The 16,761-nt window shown below is 48.9% G+C and overlaps 1 protein-coding gene across 1 annotated transcript in view; it reads right to left on the reverse strand.

The window, feature by feature from the left end:
* Nucleotides 1-16,761, reverse strand: part of LOC119407184 (monoglyceride lipase) — a 78,267-nt gene that overhangs the window by 51,756 nt on the left and 9,750 nt on the right. The window contains exon 2 of the mRNA XM_037674056.2: nt 2,304-2,590. Coding sequence (XP_037529984.1) covers nt 2,304-2,590 — 287 coding nt within the window. The remainder of the gene's footprint in view (nt 1-2,303; nt 2,591-16,761) is intronic.

The raw sequence follows: 16,761 nt of genomic DNA on the forward strand, positions 1-16,761 counted from the left end.
TTCTACGAGTTGGATTTCAGTGGATGAAAGTACAGGAATGCGGGTGTACACAAATGAGTCCCTCGAAGATGCGCCGGTCATGTGCGTATTCGTACTCACCGTTTTCCAACAACTCATGCCCTCTCGATCGTAGGCTTGTCGGCGGTAAGCAGTTTCTGGTATGGCAAGCAGGTCTTTTAATCGAGTCTGCTTGTCATTTCACGTCGCCACATTTCATTGTTGCCTGTTAATGAACGCATGGCTGTCGTTGCCTATAGTAGCTGAAGCGTCACGCTCCTGAGCACGTGGATGAAGATCCAGTTCCAGGCACGGAGGAAGGACACAGGAGGGAGCGTTGAGCAACACGACAGAAAAAGGAACCGAAAAGTACTTAGTACACACACAGGCCAAGCCTCGCTTGCCGCCATTTTTTTGAAGTACAATACTCGGTCGCACTAACCATTGCGCGAATCCGGTGAAATCTACGTCCCCAAGGCAAGTGTGCTTAGAGTAACGACTTTTGTCAATCGAAGGGATGACGGGGTGGGGAGGCAAAGCTGCACATAACGCGCTGACAAGTTGACTCTCAATACATCTTTATACTTAACCGTGTCTTCGTCACATTGTCGATCAAGGCTAATCCTAACACCACACTCGCGTCTAACGGCTTGTATTACAACAGCACCGGAGACGAGAACCTGTTCACGGAGAACCTAGTCGGAGGAATTTAGGCGTTTCTCTCCGTGAAACCCGGAGCAGGGTGAAAAATCGTCCGCAGAAGTAAGAGCTAACACTAGTTACTATCGAGGTTGCTACTTAAGAAAAAAAATGTCGGCTCTGCTTCTGCCAGCGTTATCCCTCCCAAAAATTCGCATAAATGTCCAATAACGCGTACTGATTGATTGTTGTGACGCCGAGCAGTTTTCAAGTGTTTCAGATAGTCGACTTGCCCCACACAGACGTCGTTGTCGCAGGTTTTAGAGCGGAAGTTTCAACGTCCTGGTAAATTTCATGAGGGATTCTGACATCGATTTCCTGCCAAACGCAATGTATTAGGTTGTAACGACGAACCTTTAACTCTTTGTACACGTAATATTTACATTAGCCGAGAAGAGGTACTTACGTTTTGAGCGGAAACCAGCTAGCACGACTGTCTTTCACATGTGAAGGGCAGGGCCGCCGCGGCTTTGTGGGCGTAGCTTACATTTTTTTATAGGTTGTAACCGAGTATAACTTCAATGCTTCGTTGCGCGAACCTTACACCCCCTTAAACCCTATTCATATGAACTCAGAATAAAATGACAATTATGTGGCTTCTTCCTCAGCGCACTAGGACCCGACCTATCGTAATCGAATAAGTTGATTTAGCAAACGCAGACAAGGTCGACAAACAGCAAGTAAACGTGCAAAACGTTTAATGCTCGAGACTAGCCGGAGGCGGTAATTCTGGGCAGTCATATCGCTCTTGGCTTTCTTCCACAAGGTTCACTGCGCAGTCAAAACGCGCGGCTTGACGTCACAAGATCACGCGGGAAGTTGGCATCGGACGAGCTCACCTGTGCGCTCAAATATAGCTGACGTTTTGAGATGTCTGGTGCGTCTGCGACGCTTCTTTGCACCCACCGTCACTAACCTTTTGGATACGAAACATCACGTCGATGCGACCTGCGCGTAAACCTTTAATGAGGGCTATCGCGTTTGAAGTCGATCAGCGCGGGAGCAGCAGGTGAATTAAATATCTACACTTCTGAATTTATCCTATAGAGCAGGGACCTCAAACACGCGGCCCGCGGACTTTCTAGCGGCACGGCCCACACAAGACTCTTCGTCCTATATAAGTTATGCTCATGAGCTACACAAACGTGACCGGCCTCTGACACTTTTTCGTGAGACGCCCCATACGATGAGCATGCGTTGAAGCATTACAGCGAAACAAAAATTTGGAATCTGCATCCAGATCTCAGTCATCTGAAAATCGGTATCGATGTGTTTCTTGAATTGTTACGCCAAGTCCATTCATAAAGGACTCATGTGAGATATGGGTAAAGGTTTCTTTCAAATGGCAAGGGGTTAGCCGACACTTTGTTTTACAAGAACTTTACAAAAAATAAGTAAACATTTATATACACAAACCTGGAACTTGCTACTTTGAACGCATCCCGTATAAGCAAGGTTACAAAAATACACAACCAAAAATAACGTTCATATACACATTGCTAACTTCTTAGACTTACGAAGTGAACTGTAGTTCTGGCTGTCATAACGAAGCAAAGTAATTGATACGTCCTACGGGCTTGGCCAATTGAGTGCGAAACGAAACATACCTGGGCTCAACTTCGGGACTCCAGGTGAGGCACGAGATCTTGTGTCCGTCCCTGTTACGAAACGAACCGCTGTCGTCTGCTAGAACGCCGATGGTAGACGACATGGTGCACCAACTCTTGTGACGCCCTCCGATCCTCGAGAGCATCAGTAACGGCACCGCAAATGCGAGTGCTCCACCACCTTGCCTGGACGCGGGTTCCGAACACCGAGTCCTTGGTCCCGGGTTCGTACACACCGAACGCTTGGTGACGTATCCGGACCGCACAAATGAAACCGGCGATGTCGTCTGCAAAAGAACGCACCGAGTTTCGTCGTCTGCAAACTCGCGCACACTTGGTCGACAGCCTTTCTGAACACCTCACGAAACAGTACGACGTGGGATACACAGAAATGGGAACGCTGGCTGACGATACGACTCGTCTACTATTATCAACTTAACACTCAGCTCGTTAACTAGTACAACTAGCGAAAGTGATGTTTAGAGAGCCGCCCGCGGAGGAGTCAGTTCGCGGCGTCGCTCACGGGGGAGCGATGCCAAATGTGAGGTTGCGGCTGCGCGTTCCGGTTTTGAAAGCAGGTTGTTGGCGCGCTGTGCTAGATTATTCTTTTTGATTGTGTTTTGAGGACGCGCGCACCGACCGGTAGTGACGTATGAGCAGTGCCGAAACGAGAGGAGTCACTCGCTCTCTCTAACTTCCGGTCTGTCCCTCTCAACCGTCAATCGACACAGGTTCTCGCTCTGAGCCAAACGAAGCGCTTTCTTTTCGCTGGTTGATCTCACTTTTCCTTCCTCGTGTTTCTCGCTCTCGCGGAGCGGGAAACTTGAAATAGAATTCCGACCTCATTGCTCGAAAAACAATATAGGCAATTTTACATTTTGCACTCCCAAAAATATGGCGATGCGAACCACCGGCCGAACAAGCGACCGCAGAAGTGTTTACGAAGCACAAACCGAACTTGTGGCTTTTAACACGCAAGGTTGCGTGGGCGGGTAGTTTTCGAAAACTATACATACGAAGAAAAAAAAAAGTCCTTGACTACTCTTGTGAGTTCTGAGTTGCGATGTATACATGTCCCTTTAAGGAGAGTCATACGTGACAAGTCATGAATCGGTGAAAAGAGTACACATACCCTGTCTTAGAGTCTAGCTTCAAGTTCTGCGCAGTTTTCGTTAACAATTAATAATGAGGCAGTGTAGTCCGTCATGCAGTAAACATAGAACAAGCTGACGATGATGTGAGCTTTAACAAAACTGTTTGCTGGCCTAGTTGCTATTTACTTGGACATAATTTAGCCGCGAATTAGAACAAACACAACAAAGAAGAACACGATGTCGTCGTGTTCCTCCCTTTGTTGTTTGCGTTCTAATTCGCGGCTAAATTATGTCCTCAAGATGATGTGAGCGTAAGGATTGAAGTGACTTGTGATCACAGTTCGCGTAGGGTTATACAGTCCCGATTAAGAAACCATGCAACTGCTTGCATGCACGGAAGTCAAATTTGGTGAGATTTTACGCAACCTTATTTGCCGAAACCACGGTATGACTATGACGTGCGCAGCAGGGGAGGACTCCGGATTCGTTTTAAACACCTGGAGGTTTTTAACGTGCTCCTAAATCTAAGCAGGTTGTGTGTGTGCGCGCGCGCGTGTGTTTCGCAAGCATCGAAATGTATCCACCGCGGCCGGCAATCGAACCCGAGCCCTCTAGCTTAGCAGCGAAACGCGATACGACGCCGGGTTTAACTATAAGAAACAATACGGGGTGTCCGAAAATATCCGGCGTTGCCGCAGGCATTTTGTCGACTTCTTCACCCCCCTTCCTCTCAGCGCAGGAAAAAAACAGGAAGCATTGCGCGTGACTGCAAAGAAACAGCTGGCTGCGCCAGCCGCATAGCAACCGAACACTTGGGCAACGAGTCAGCACACTATCTGCCGGTCAACGCACCGAGCCAGCTGTACAGTATAAGTCACTGGCGTAGCTAGGGGGAATTTGAACAGCGGCGCTGTTAAGCTGATCGTTTGTCCGTGCAGAGCGAATAGAGAACAATCATGAGTTTGAACGCGCGCTCTTCGTCCTCTTCTGCTTCGCTCTTAGAACACGTGCGCCGTGGGGATGCAATAGCTTTGATGGGCGAAATAACGAGTACAGAGAGAGAGAGAGAAAGAAAGAAGCTAAGAAATAGACAAAGAAAGAACAGAAAAAGAAAAGGAAGGAACAGACAAAAGCAGGTAGACAAAGAGCGAGAGAAAGATAACGACAGAATCAGAGAAAGGTATGGGTAGAAAGGAAGAGGAAGCGGAAAATAGAAAAAGGCAGATCGAGAAAGGAAAATTGATTGAGAGAGAAGGACAGAAATAGAAATAAACAGAGAAATCTCCCGCTAAAGGGGACCATGAGGCGATGCGAAGCAGTGTTTCGGCATAGCCCGCGTTCTAGATGTGGAGTGGTGAGGGGGAAAGTGGAGAGGAGAAGTGGAGAGGGGGAAATGAGAGGGTAAGTATGAGGGGGAAAGGAGAGGGGAGATGTGATGTGGAGAGGGGAAGGAGAGAGGGGAAGGGGAGAGGTGATGTGGAGAGGTGGGAAGGGGAGAGGGTTTGCGCATGCGCAGTAAGGGTGGTCACGCCGCACACTACCACCACCACCGGATTGAACTCCGCCATAAGATGCTTCACATCTAAAATATAGAGACAAAGAAGGCCACCAAATGAACACTTCCTTCTGGCTTGGCACCACTGGTACGAAGCTGCCTGTTTTTTTTTTTTTTTTTTACTCTAACAGCTTCAAGAACTGGCGTGGTTCTGTGGTAGAACTACCCGCTTGCCAGGCAGAAGGTATGGGTTCGATTCCGGCTCGGACTCATTTTTAACTACGGAGCAGTCTAAGGGACCGCCCTCTCGTAGTCTCATGTCTGGCGTTGGCGTCGCGCAGGTCCCGCGTTTGATAGAGTGCATAAGCCGAGCAGGCTGTGCGTTTGGAACGCCAGCGCTTGCTTGCCCGTGAACGCCAGCGTCGCCGAAAGGCCGAGTCCTTCCGAGCCAGCGAAGCGACAGCGAAGCGACAGCGAAACGCCATCGTCGGGGGTTAGACACAAATCAGCGGAAGAGAAGCGGAGGCGACACGCGAGTGCGAGGAGTGAGACGCACCGCGCTCGGAGCAGCAAACAGTAGGAAAATAGTATAAAGGAGGAGGAGGAGGAAAGGAAAAACGGAAGGACAGGAAGGTTAGCCAGTTCTCAGATCGGCTGGCTACCCTGTGCTGGGGAAAGGGGAAGGGGGAGTGAAAAATGATAGAAAAGAGATGTTACATAAAAGTGGAGAGGGAAAAAACATACAAAATTAAGGTAACGCTGTTATTAGCTATGAGCAGGGTGTTTAACGAAAAAATTGGCCGCGTATCTGCGTGATTCGCTGCAAATGTCGTCGAAAGACGGTAGTCTTCTGCCGGCCCTACTACGTGAGTCCTCCTTTATGTTGAATCGCAGCATCTGGCTCCTAGCGTCGAATTTGCAGCGCAGCCCAAGAAACACTAGCATTTTCATCGCAGCCCAAGAAACACTAGGGTCTTTAGAATTACGTATCTATGCATTTTCTAGTAAATGAACGCACCACCTAATACTAACGTATTGATGTTGTGCCTCAGGTATGCGTAACATTTGCTTCTTGATCGACAATGTTCACAAGTATGAACGGCGATACCAATGCAAGATGGCTGGGCGTTCAAAAAGTGGTTAAACTTTGGCCGGGTGGCTGAATCGTGACAGACAGACAAACAGAAAGACAGAGGGACAGACAGAGGACCAAAATTTCTGCGTCTGAGAGTGTGAGTTACCCAAGAAAGACCATCGTCATTAAAAGAATGATAATACGATAAACGACACCGCTTAAAGTCGGTCTCTGAGACTAGTAGACCATAGAACCGAAAATAGATCACAAAACAGATCAGACAACCACAAGAAAAGGGTGTAAAATACACGTAATCACATGAAAAGGACAGATAACACAAAATAAACACATGGAAAACGCAGGCGAATCAACGCTCCGCAGTTTGTACAGCTCATTTGTGGTGGCACTGGCTTGCATTTTTTATTTGCATCGAGTACTTTTTTTTGGCTCTAAACAAACTACGCAGACACCGGAATCTAGGCGATGTGCTCTTTAATAACGCGGTGGCGTTGAAACGTGACCTTCTAGAGTTAAAAGAAAAATCACACCATCTCCCGCTAAAGGGGACCTGAGGCGATGCGAAGCAGCGTTTCGGCATGTAGAGCACGCGTTTCAGAGGGGGAGTGGAGAGTTGAGGGGGAATGGGTAGGGGGGAGAGGGTATGGGGAGAGGGGGAGGGGAGGGAGGGAAAGTGGAGAGGTTGAGGAGATGTGGGGAGAGGGCTTGCGCATGCGCAGTAAGGGTGGTCAAGCCGCACACCACCACCACCTGATTGAATTCCGCCATAAGATGCTTCACATCTAAAAGTTCAGTTGCTTAGAGTAAGACGTACTCTACTATGTGAGAGCTGGTAATCGTGCCCCTGAAACGGCTAAAGCCTCGTTGATAATGCAATCGGATAACGTAACACGGAGGCCGACTTTGTCAACGGAGCCGAATACAATGTCATGCTGGCAGCATACACCACCTTGCAAAGCCCGCGTGCATGCTCTGGTTATCGTCCAGATTTAGCTTCAATGTACAAAATAATATTTGGCAACCTTAAAGAAATGATCGAGCAGTCATATCTTGAAGCCTTATTCACACCGTTCCTTATAACGTCTTTAAATAGACCAAGACATTGCGATGGAAATATTTGCTAGTGCCGAGTAAAGAATAAACTCCACGCAGAATGTACTTCTCGAGGGGCCCAAGTGGCATGTAAACGAGATTTAGTAAGGCGAAAGCCCTAAATGTCCTCATCCACTGTGTTAGAAAAACCGAGGCCACACTGCTCAGCTCCGACCCTGCCGTGCAGGTCTGGATCACGGGGCGGGCAGAGGCAGCCGCCAAGGAGCAGGGGATCGTGGCCGACTAGCCGTCGTCGCCTCCCACAATCGAGGAAACCATTGGTTTTCATTAAAAGGTTTTGTTCTCTCTCTCTCTCTCAGTGTCATCAAACGCGGAAACTGGCCGTCCGCGTCGGCGGCGTCAGCATCCCCCGGCGTCAACACGAGAGATGCAAAAAATCCCGTGAGGACATCACCATATGACGTCATTATGAGGTCACTATGACGTCACACAACGACGTCATCACATGGCGTCTTCGCTTAGTGAAAGGTGGGCCGATCCCGGAGGCAGTGCTAAACTAGGCCAGCTGCAGAGAGCTGGCAGGGCCTCTGATGCGTGAGGCAGTACAAAACCACGTTAGGTGCCGAAAGCTTTCGGAGAGGGGTGGCTAAGACATCGACTGAGAAGAAAAAAGATGGCTTTCGCCTTCGAGTGTTCTTAGGTGATTGCATATAAGGAGCCTGTGAGTTTTTGAGGGATGCTGTGCAAGAAGTTCGGCCAGCAAGATGTGCAAGTCTGCGCCGTTGTAAACTTGGCCTCCGCGATTGGCTCCGGCTGCGCGCAACCGCAACTGATCACGGAGGCCACGATACGAAAACAGGCGCTAAGCAGTCCCGAATAACCTACTGAAAGCCCTGTAAAACAGGTGTTTGGCTTATTTCTATGTCACGAAGCGTCTTTATTGCTGAGCCTAAAAGCTAAACGAAAAAAAAAAGCACATTAGGGTGGTAAGGTCGTGAAAGAATTCTTGGTGCGAACACACATACTGCAACATTCCCAGGATATGGGAACATTTGTGCCTGGCGCCATCTCTCGGCGGAAGTAACGGCATCGTGTCATAACTGAATGGGAAATAGTCGAGAAAAAAAATCCTTGAAAAAAGCTAGTTATCAAAAACGACACCGAGTTCTATGCACAGCAGATACTGTCTGAAACATTTTAGTAAAACTGCAGTATCGCACTAGAAAGCTTGTGGCTTCCCAGGCCAATGGAACACAGCCCATTAGCAACACATGGGACCTCACTTGCAAAGTATTAAACACTCTAGGATGTCACGCGGTTTGCAGCGCGACACTAATTTTAACGGAATGTTCAAATAAGTAGTCTGCTGTATAGAACCTGGGAGTAATTTTTGATAACTAGCTTTTTTTCGGCTGATACGATTTTTTTTTTTGCCTATTTGCCATTCAGTTACGGCAGGCCACCGTTGTCACCAACGCGATGGCGCTACGTGCATATGTCTCCAAATCTTGGTCATGGAAGTCTCGCTAGCTGCCGTAGCCGTTGCACTTGACAGTGAATACGTAGTATACGGCAAGCCACCCCGCCCAGAGCCATCGACTAAAGACCTGACTTAGCTTAAATAAAGAAAGAAAGAACCAAGAAATTACTTAGAAGTAACTTGGTGAAATGAAAGAAGAGACTTTAAGGCCCCGAATGAAAGCGGCAACGGCCTCGCTGTCCGAAGGCTTTCACGGCAGTGTAACAGGCCGAACCCCCCCACCTATCACACTTGAAAGGCTGATGGAAGGGTCAAGGTCCCGCACACCGGCTTTAAAGCTAATCAGAAAACAGCGTACGTTGACGCTGCCGAGATCCAGGGACGCCTGTGTTTTAAGAACGGAGCTGTTTAAGCTTCACTTCTGACCGCAGCCGGTGAAAGAGCCAGAAATAAGAAAGAGAAATAATGGAAGACAAAGAAAAAGAGAAGAGAGAGAAATAGATGAAAAGGAAGAGGCAGGGTAAGTTAACCTGGTGCTAGCGACCGGTTTGCATCACGTATTGCATCTAAAAAAGCCGTTGATCGGCATCTGTCATCTGTTGAAGTTTTTCGCAGGGAAGACTTAGGGAATGTCCCCAAGTGCCATGCTACACAGCTGTACAGGGTACTTTTTCTCGGCTTCCTGCGGTACAGCTTGCCTGCATTAACGCAAGCAAAACAAGCCTACGAACGTTACAAAGTGTTCAGATCCAGGCACTCTGAATTTGCCTAGGCTTGCCTCTTAGTGCATCGACGGTAGCTTCTATAGCGATCGCCGGAGACTATCTCATCAAGACACACATTGACGTTGAAACACTCAGGACACATATAAGGCATCTGGCTCGGACTCCCCGCCACCACCTAGCCTCTTTACCAGCAGACAGACCACGCGCATCTTTTTGCCAAACGGTGACCACGTATCGCGAGTCTTTACCAACATGCTTCATGTCAAAGAAAGAAAGAAAGCATATACATGTATAGTATAGTATAGCAAGAGGGTGGGAAAGGGAAGTGATGGTGAGGAGGAGAGAAAGGAGGAGGGTAAAGCACGGCATAGCCATGCACAGTACATTGTAGCAAGTGGGTGGGAAAGGGAAGTGAGGGTGGGGTAAAGGAGGAGGGCTAGGCCGCCAGCACCGAAGTTTCTACAGCCTTCATTCATTCATTTTTATTTCCTTAAGGACCCCCGAAAGGTTATTACATAAGGGGTGGGTTTATATACAATCAGTTGCGTTGTCAAAAGGATCAATGTAAAGTTACATTTGAAATGATATGCATGAAACTTGATGGGCAGTGATTGTGGCGACATCGTGGGAAAGGCCGTTCCAGTCTTTTAGCTGCTCTGAGAAAAAAGAAACCCTTAGTGCGTAACTGCCCGTTTTTTTTTCTCGATACAGCATCAACTGGCGTGGCCCTATGGTAGAACTCCCCACCTGCCACGCGGAAGGCCTGGGTTCAATTCCGACTTTGGACTCGTCATTTTTGTTCGCATCCATCGCGGTTTTTCGCTCAAATAACGCCGGAATTTCTGCAGTATGGCTCTAACGCTATTCGCGTTAAAATGTGACAATGTGGAGTAGAATTTTAAACAAACAAAAAAAAAAAAGAAAAACTCGATTTCGCCGCAAGGGCGAAGCAATGAATGCGATAGCAACATATTGGAATGTCACACGAAGAACGGCAAACAGCTCGAAACTTGATGCGCACTGCTCAAGCATGAAGGACGCACGAAAGCACGCATTGGGCGAGCGCGAACTAACAACTGTCACAGCTCGGCACTTGCAGCGCGCTGCTCAAGCACAAACGGGACGGATGAAAAGAAGACACATGCATACGCAGGATGAGCGCGAACTGAGAACCATCAGTTGTTACTTCAACTAGCTCCTACTTTGGCTCTTCTAGCTAGCAGATTCGCTACTTTCGCAAACGCGACCATTACGGCGAGTGAAGCGACCTTCGTATGGTCTATAGCTTCAACGCAAAATTTGCAGTGAAAGCAGAAGACTTACAACCCTCCCACTCAAGAGAAGCGCGCGAGCACGGGCGACCACGCCCTGTATGTCAAGTACAAGTCGGAGGCGCACATCCCAACTCCGGCGAAGCACTAGAGAGTTAGAATTTGTGACCGAAATAACTAGGGGACCCGAAACACTTGCGAACCGCCACGGCGCATGCGCAGAAGCCGAGCTACTCTTGGGCTCTTGCGCTTGTACATCACCGGCGATGTCCGATATTAAGATAACAGGCCAACACGGGCAGTGTTAATACTGTGGTTGTGCGCGCAGAGAAGCGTTGACACCCAACATCTCCTCCCCCCCCCCCCCCCCCCCCCGCGAGAGTCAGATGGTTATTGCTGGACAATCATCCCAGATGGCTAGTCAGATGGCTATTGTGTTATCACTGTAATAATAATTGCTGGTGTTTTAAGTCCTAAAAACCTACGATATTGGTGGCGTAGTTGTCCGTAACCGCTATCGCGCACGAAGAGGGAGAAAAACAGGGTTTGAGCGAAATTTAAATTTGACACTGCGTGGCAGTCGAGTTTTACCACAGACCCGCTCCGGTGCTTGAACCCCCATCGCAAAAAGACCCTATAGAGGAGTCAGTGTCTCGCCAGGAATCACGTTTACAGGACTTAAATATAGCTTGGTAGAGGAGTAAAATAGTAAAACAACACCAGGCGTCACACAATGTCAATTGCATAACGAGTGGGCGCCTAAAGGCATCCCACCCTTTACAAGGGGCTCAGCCATCACTTGTTATCGTCATCAGCCACAGCATCAACAATGTGCACGTAATGGATTACAGTCGCGGAGGAGCTACCTCGCTTCTTCACAAAATGATGAATAATGGCATAGTGGGTACTTATACTTCGCGAAATTATTTATGGCATAGCGGGTGCCTAATAATAATTGTTGGGGTTTTACGTCCCAAACCACGATATGATTATGAAGGACGCCATAGTAGAGGGCTCCAAAAATTCCGACCACCTGGTGTTCTCTAAAGGGACACTAAAGGCAAATAACAATTTATGTCAGAGTCAAAGCCCAATGTATGACAACTAAAACGGCAATATTATCAACAGCAGTGCCCTACTTACCGAGAAATTAAGCTAAATGTATCACATGATGAGCGCCACGAGTGGGACATTTTCGAAGTGATCCCGGTGATGTATGGAAGTCGGCCTACAATAAGTCACTAGTAATCAAACTAGCAGCAGTAAAAAAAAAACACATTCCGAGAATCAAAAGACGTAATAAAATGCTGTTTGTTCGTTTCCGCTTGATTCATGGAAAACAAAACCTCCGTGGCGTTGCCATGGGGAACGGCGCGCGTGGTTCAAAGGTTCCGTTTTCGCCGAACTGCGCCTCGCCCGTCTCAGTGGTAGTTTCGGTATCGCGTACTGCCGTGCGTGTTTTGCGCGCTCGTGAAAGTCGCTCTGACAGAAAGTTCGACAAAATGCCGCATGCGTGTGATATTGCCGGATGCCCGAATGGTGCACAACGCCAGTGCTGCAGCAAGGAAACCGGTGTGTCTTTTCACTGGGTGCCGCGGAATGAACCCTTACGCTCGAAGTGGCTTAGTGTCATGCCATTGCGCCAGTGTGCTAAACAGTCAAAACCTCCGTGTGTGCTCGCTGCCCTTTCGTACTGAGGATTACGAGACCAACCGCAACTTGGTGAAGACTTTGAATGTGCCCATCCGAGCAAGTCTTTGCCGCAGCGCCGTTGTTGCTACTGTGGGTCCCGCTACTTCCGCTCGGCTGCTACTAGTGTCGGCGGCCGCGCAGTAAAAGCGGGCAACGTTGGGCACGGCAGCAGTGACGTATGAAAGTCGTATTTTCAGGCGGGAGATTTGAAGCGCGCTAACACGATGCGGGCCACTAAAAAACGTGATTTCAAAATAAGTACTTCCTTGGCACAAATGCAGCACTACGAGGTTTCTGGACCGCTATTTCAACAATCAACGTCGACTTCATATTTGTCTTTAGTGTCCTTTTAACGTGGACCTAAATCTAAGGACACGGGCCTCCAGCATTTCAACCCCCAACGAAATGCGGCTGCCGAGATTCGATCCCACGATCTTCGGGTCAGCAGTCATGCACCATAACCATTCGACCACCGTGGCGGGGGGTGTTATGGTGTCGAGATGAAACATGTACAGTCAAGTGCAAATGTGTTAAAAGCAGTGTCGATGGCATGTTACGACCCACTCATGTTAGTCATACCACACAAATTCTGACGCATATATTAACGAAACCGTCGCGAGCGCACCAAGACAGTGTCATGCAAATCATGCCGTACATGACACGTCGCGATTTTCATGTTAAGACATGTCACCACACCAATATTGGTATATATCCATTCAACGAAACGGCCACGAGAGCACGAAGTTGTTGGCGGCTAGATAGATACGCTCGATGTAGCAGAAGTTCGCTAAGAAATGCTTCGCATTGAAAAACTTGAACAAGTGCTTAGAAAGAAAGAACTTTGCTCGAGTTTCGCCTTCAACAGTAGAACGCGATAGCGTAAACGGGCCCCTTTTCGCATGGCCTTCACATTCGCTAACCAGGCTTGGCTTGACGGGGCACACCAGAACCGAGCAGTGTAGAAAGGAACGTATGTGCGCGTAACATTAAATATTTTAAACGCTCCCAGAATACTTTCCTATACTGCAGGTCCAGTTGCGAAGTGCTCTGTACACCGTAACTATTCATTTTGCGAATTAGCGAAGCACCCACTACGCGTCCATCAGGCAAGACGTTCACCTAAGGAGCTGCACACTGTGGATGCTGCTGCTAACGATTAATTATGCCCGAATAATTTGCCCTTTAGACCACCCGCTCGTCGCGCAATTCACGCTGAGGGACGCTTAGTACGATTGTACACTTCTGCCACGCAATACTACGCGTGTTAACACGACTCATCGGACTACATGATACGTGTATAGCTTTTTTTTTTTTTCGAGGCAGCTTCGACAAATGGCGCGGCTCTGTGGTAGAACAACTGTGCCACGCAGAAGGTTCGATTCCAGCTAGCACCCATTATTTTTATTACAGTCAAAACCGCATATATCGAATTCTCCCACAAAAAAAGGGCGGGGAGGGGGTGATTAGTTTGATATATCGTACAATTCTATGCAAAACTTAAATTTACTGTATTATCGGTGCGAATTTACGCGTGCAAGTTGGGTTCACGGCACTGCTTTACAATACTGCAAGGAACCAGGCTTCAAGCAACACTCTGGGATTTTTCATTAGCTTATTTTTCCCGCGGTTGTGGTTGGGGGTGCAAGTTACCAGCAGGGGGCGGGTTAATTGCGCGTAAATGCTCGCAAGGTCCCTTATGCTATCGCCTAAGACGACTCGAAGACTGAAGCTACCTTTTATTCTCAGTCGATGCAGAGATCCGTCTCCCTCCGCCTCCAAAAGCTTTCTGAAACTAGCGTGGTTTTGCACTGCCTCCAGGATCGGTGGCATCACAAGCTTTCTGCACCTTATACGGTTTTGCACAGCCTCCGTGATCGGCCCCTGCCTTTGACCAAAGCGACAATGTATACCATGGCGTCATGTTGTAACGTCATCATATCACAAGTCATGACGCCGGGTTTGACTATTTGCATCCATCGCGATCTTTCGCTCAGAACCAACGACGCCGAAATTTCCGAGAACTGGGCTCCTTAATGCTATCGCGTTAAAATGTGGTAATGTAGAGTAGTATTTTGAAACAAATGGTGAACGGCTTAGAATACACTAGCCCCGATATTCCCCAAGGCTCGTCGAAAGTAACAGCCTTGTCGCAAGCGCTCGCACCGTCAATGGAGCCGAATTCTATCATGCTTCCGACATGAGCTATCTTGCAAAGCTTGCGTGCTTGCTCTGGTTATCAGCCAGCTTTAGCTGCGAAATACAATTAACATATCTGTAATCCAAAGCAAAGATAGGAGGATCACGTACTTTAAAACCTGATTCACACCCTTTTTACTCTGTCTAAATGGGCCGAGTCTGTGCGATGCAAATATTTGCTAGCACCGAGTACAGAATAAACTTCACGCACAGCGCATTTTTGGAGCTGCACCGCACGGACTACGCCTTTAGTTGGACGTCTCCCACTAGAGCTGTCCACGGGCCGTATTTCCGAGCCCGAGCCCGGCCCGGGCCCGCTGACTTTGTCGAAGGCCCGCCCGAGCCCGACGGCAAAGGGCTGCGAGCCCGCCCGGCCCGACGTACGAAACCACAATCCCGGGCCCGGCACGGCACGGCCCGGCTTTTTGAAGGTTCGCTGCGAAAACAAAACATTTTCCGGTAATTTGGCATTTTACCGAGCATATCAAATATGATCAAACGACACGCGACGAACAGTCTATTACACAGATTACAAATTACAAGTAGACAGCCGCATGCCAGCAACACTGGTGTTCGCTCGCCAAAGCCATCACGTGTATGGGGTATGCCCATGCAAGCGTGAGCTTGCACGAAGGCGATCTACGTCGGGTCGCTGTCGCGTGCATTTTCACTCATATGGGATTTGGCCTTAAAGGGCCCCTCACCAGGTTTGACAATTTTGAGCTAACTAGCGCAATGCATACACTGGGCGGTCACGATCACATCTGCCAAAATTTGCAACGCTACGCGCCGCGGAAATGGGTCAAATTTCAAGGTGAGCGCTGTTTGCCCTTCCTCCCGCGGGCGCGCGCTTTAGAGAATGAGGGGATGACGTACATGAGAAAATGGACCTACGTAGATGGTAGTGCTGTGACGTCGCTCCTCTACGTAGACGACTGTGCTCTGACGTCCCAACAGTAGCACGTGACGCTGCGATAATTATTTGACACGACATGTGTAGTTTGTGTAATTTGTTGCTTGAATAGATTAATAAAACTTGAGAGAAATAATGAGACAGACAAAGGGAATGTGTGCGTCTTTTTCATGTTTTTTTCATGAATTGCAGCGAGATGCGGGGCTAATGTGCCTCCCTTTCCCATGCGTTCGTGTCCCCGCGGTTAGTGCATCGAGCAGACGCCAGCCCTGGAAACGAAGGTAATGTTCTGGCGCGTTCGAGCACTCATGCTCGTTTATTCTACCGCGTCCAAGTAAACGTTAATGCGGCATTGGCTCATGATACCGCCACTCTCGTGCCCGCACAAATTTCTCAACTTTTATGCCCGTCCCGCAGAAACAGGCAGTACACCACAGAGAACGCCGACAAAACGCCCACGGCCGCTACATAAAAAAAAAAAGGTATACCGACCGTGCAACGCCGCTCGCGTGCTCGGGCTGGCTCGGGCACGTCATGCGCACGTGACCATGCATGCGCATGACGTGCTCATGCGTATGTATCAAGTGAAGAGGGCAAGGAAGAGATTTGGCTTGCGAAGGCTACACGGGGCGAGTGGCAAGGGTTTGAAACTCGCCTCCTCGCATCATTGTTTCGCGCCGCTACAAATTATTGTTTTTCTCAGCTCGTAATGAACCGATCTGAAAAATTCTTGCGGCGTACTGCTCTTCATTCGGCACACAACAACTTCCAGCGTCTAACTAAAATTTGATATGTGGCCTGGTGAGGGGCCCTTTAAAGGGGTCATGAACCACTTTTCCAAGTAATGATCTAATGGCCTCAGTATCGGAGTGTACTGCCTCCCGAATCGATTGCCGCAAAATTTTCTCGAATCCGTCAAGAATCAGCGGAGTTACGGGGGTTTGGCGCACGCTCCCAGCGCTTTCTCTCTTTTCTCGTGCCGACGAGCGCACTGGAAGCTAGACAGGGAGGGATGGCATGGGGGAAAGAAGTTACGCCAGCGCGCGTCATGAAACGCGATCGCTCTCCCGCTGTGATTCGCTTGCGCGAGTGCGGCGCCGGCAAGTGGCGGCATTCCGCGGCAAGAAGCGCATCTGATCCGAACGCCGCTCTCGATTTACGTCGGCTATCGGCCAATAAGCATGCTATGTCTTTGCGACGTACAGCGGACAGACGCCCCGCCCACCGACGAGAGAGAACCGGCCTCTGTTTGAAAAGAGGGTGCCTGGGGAAACGGCAACTTCGCGCTCCGCTTGTGGCCATTACGCGGCGCGCACGACTGTAATATTTGGCAGAGCAGTTCATAGCCGTGTCGGCTTTCCGCAGGATGTGTTTTTTCAATCAGCCCAAGGGATGCTTCATGACCCCTTTAAATCTAACGCGAACAGTCGCGTGGCGCCGTCATTA

Source organism: Rhipicephalus sanguineus, chromosome 10 (assembly GCF_013339695.2).
Source record: "Rhipicephalus sanguineus isolate Rsan-2018 chromosome 10, BIME_Rsan_1.4, whole genome shotgun sequence".
NCBI classification, from domain to species: domain Eukaryota; kingdom Metazoa; phylum Arthropoda; class Arachnida; order Ixodida; family Ixodidae; genus Rhipicephalus; species Rhipicephalus sanguineus.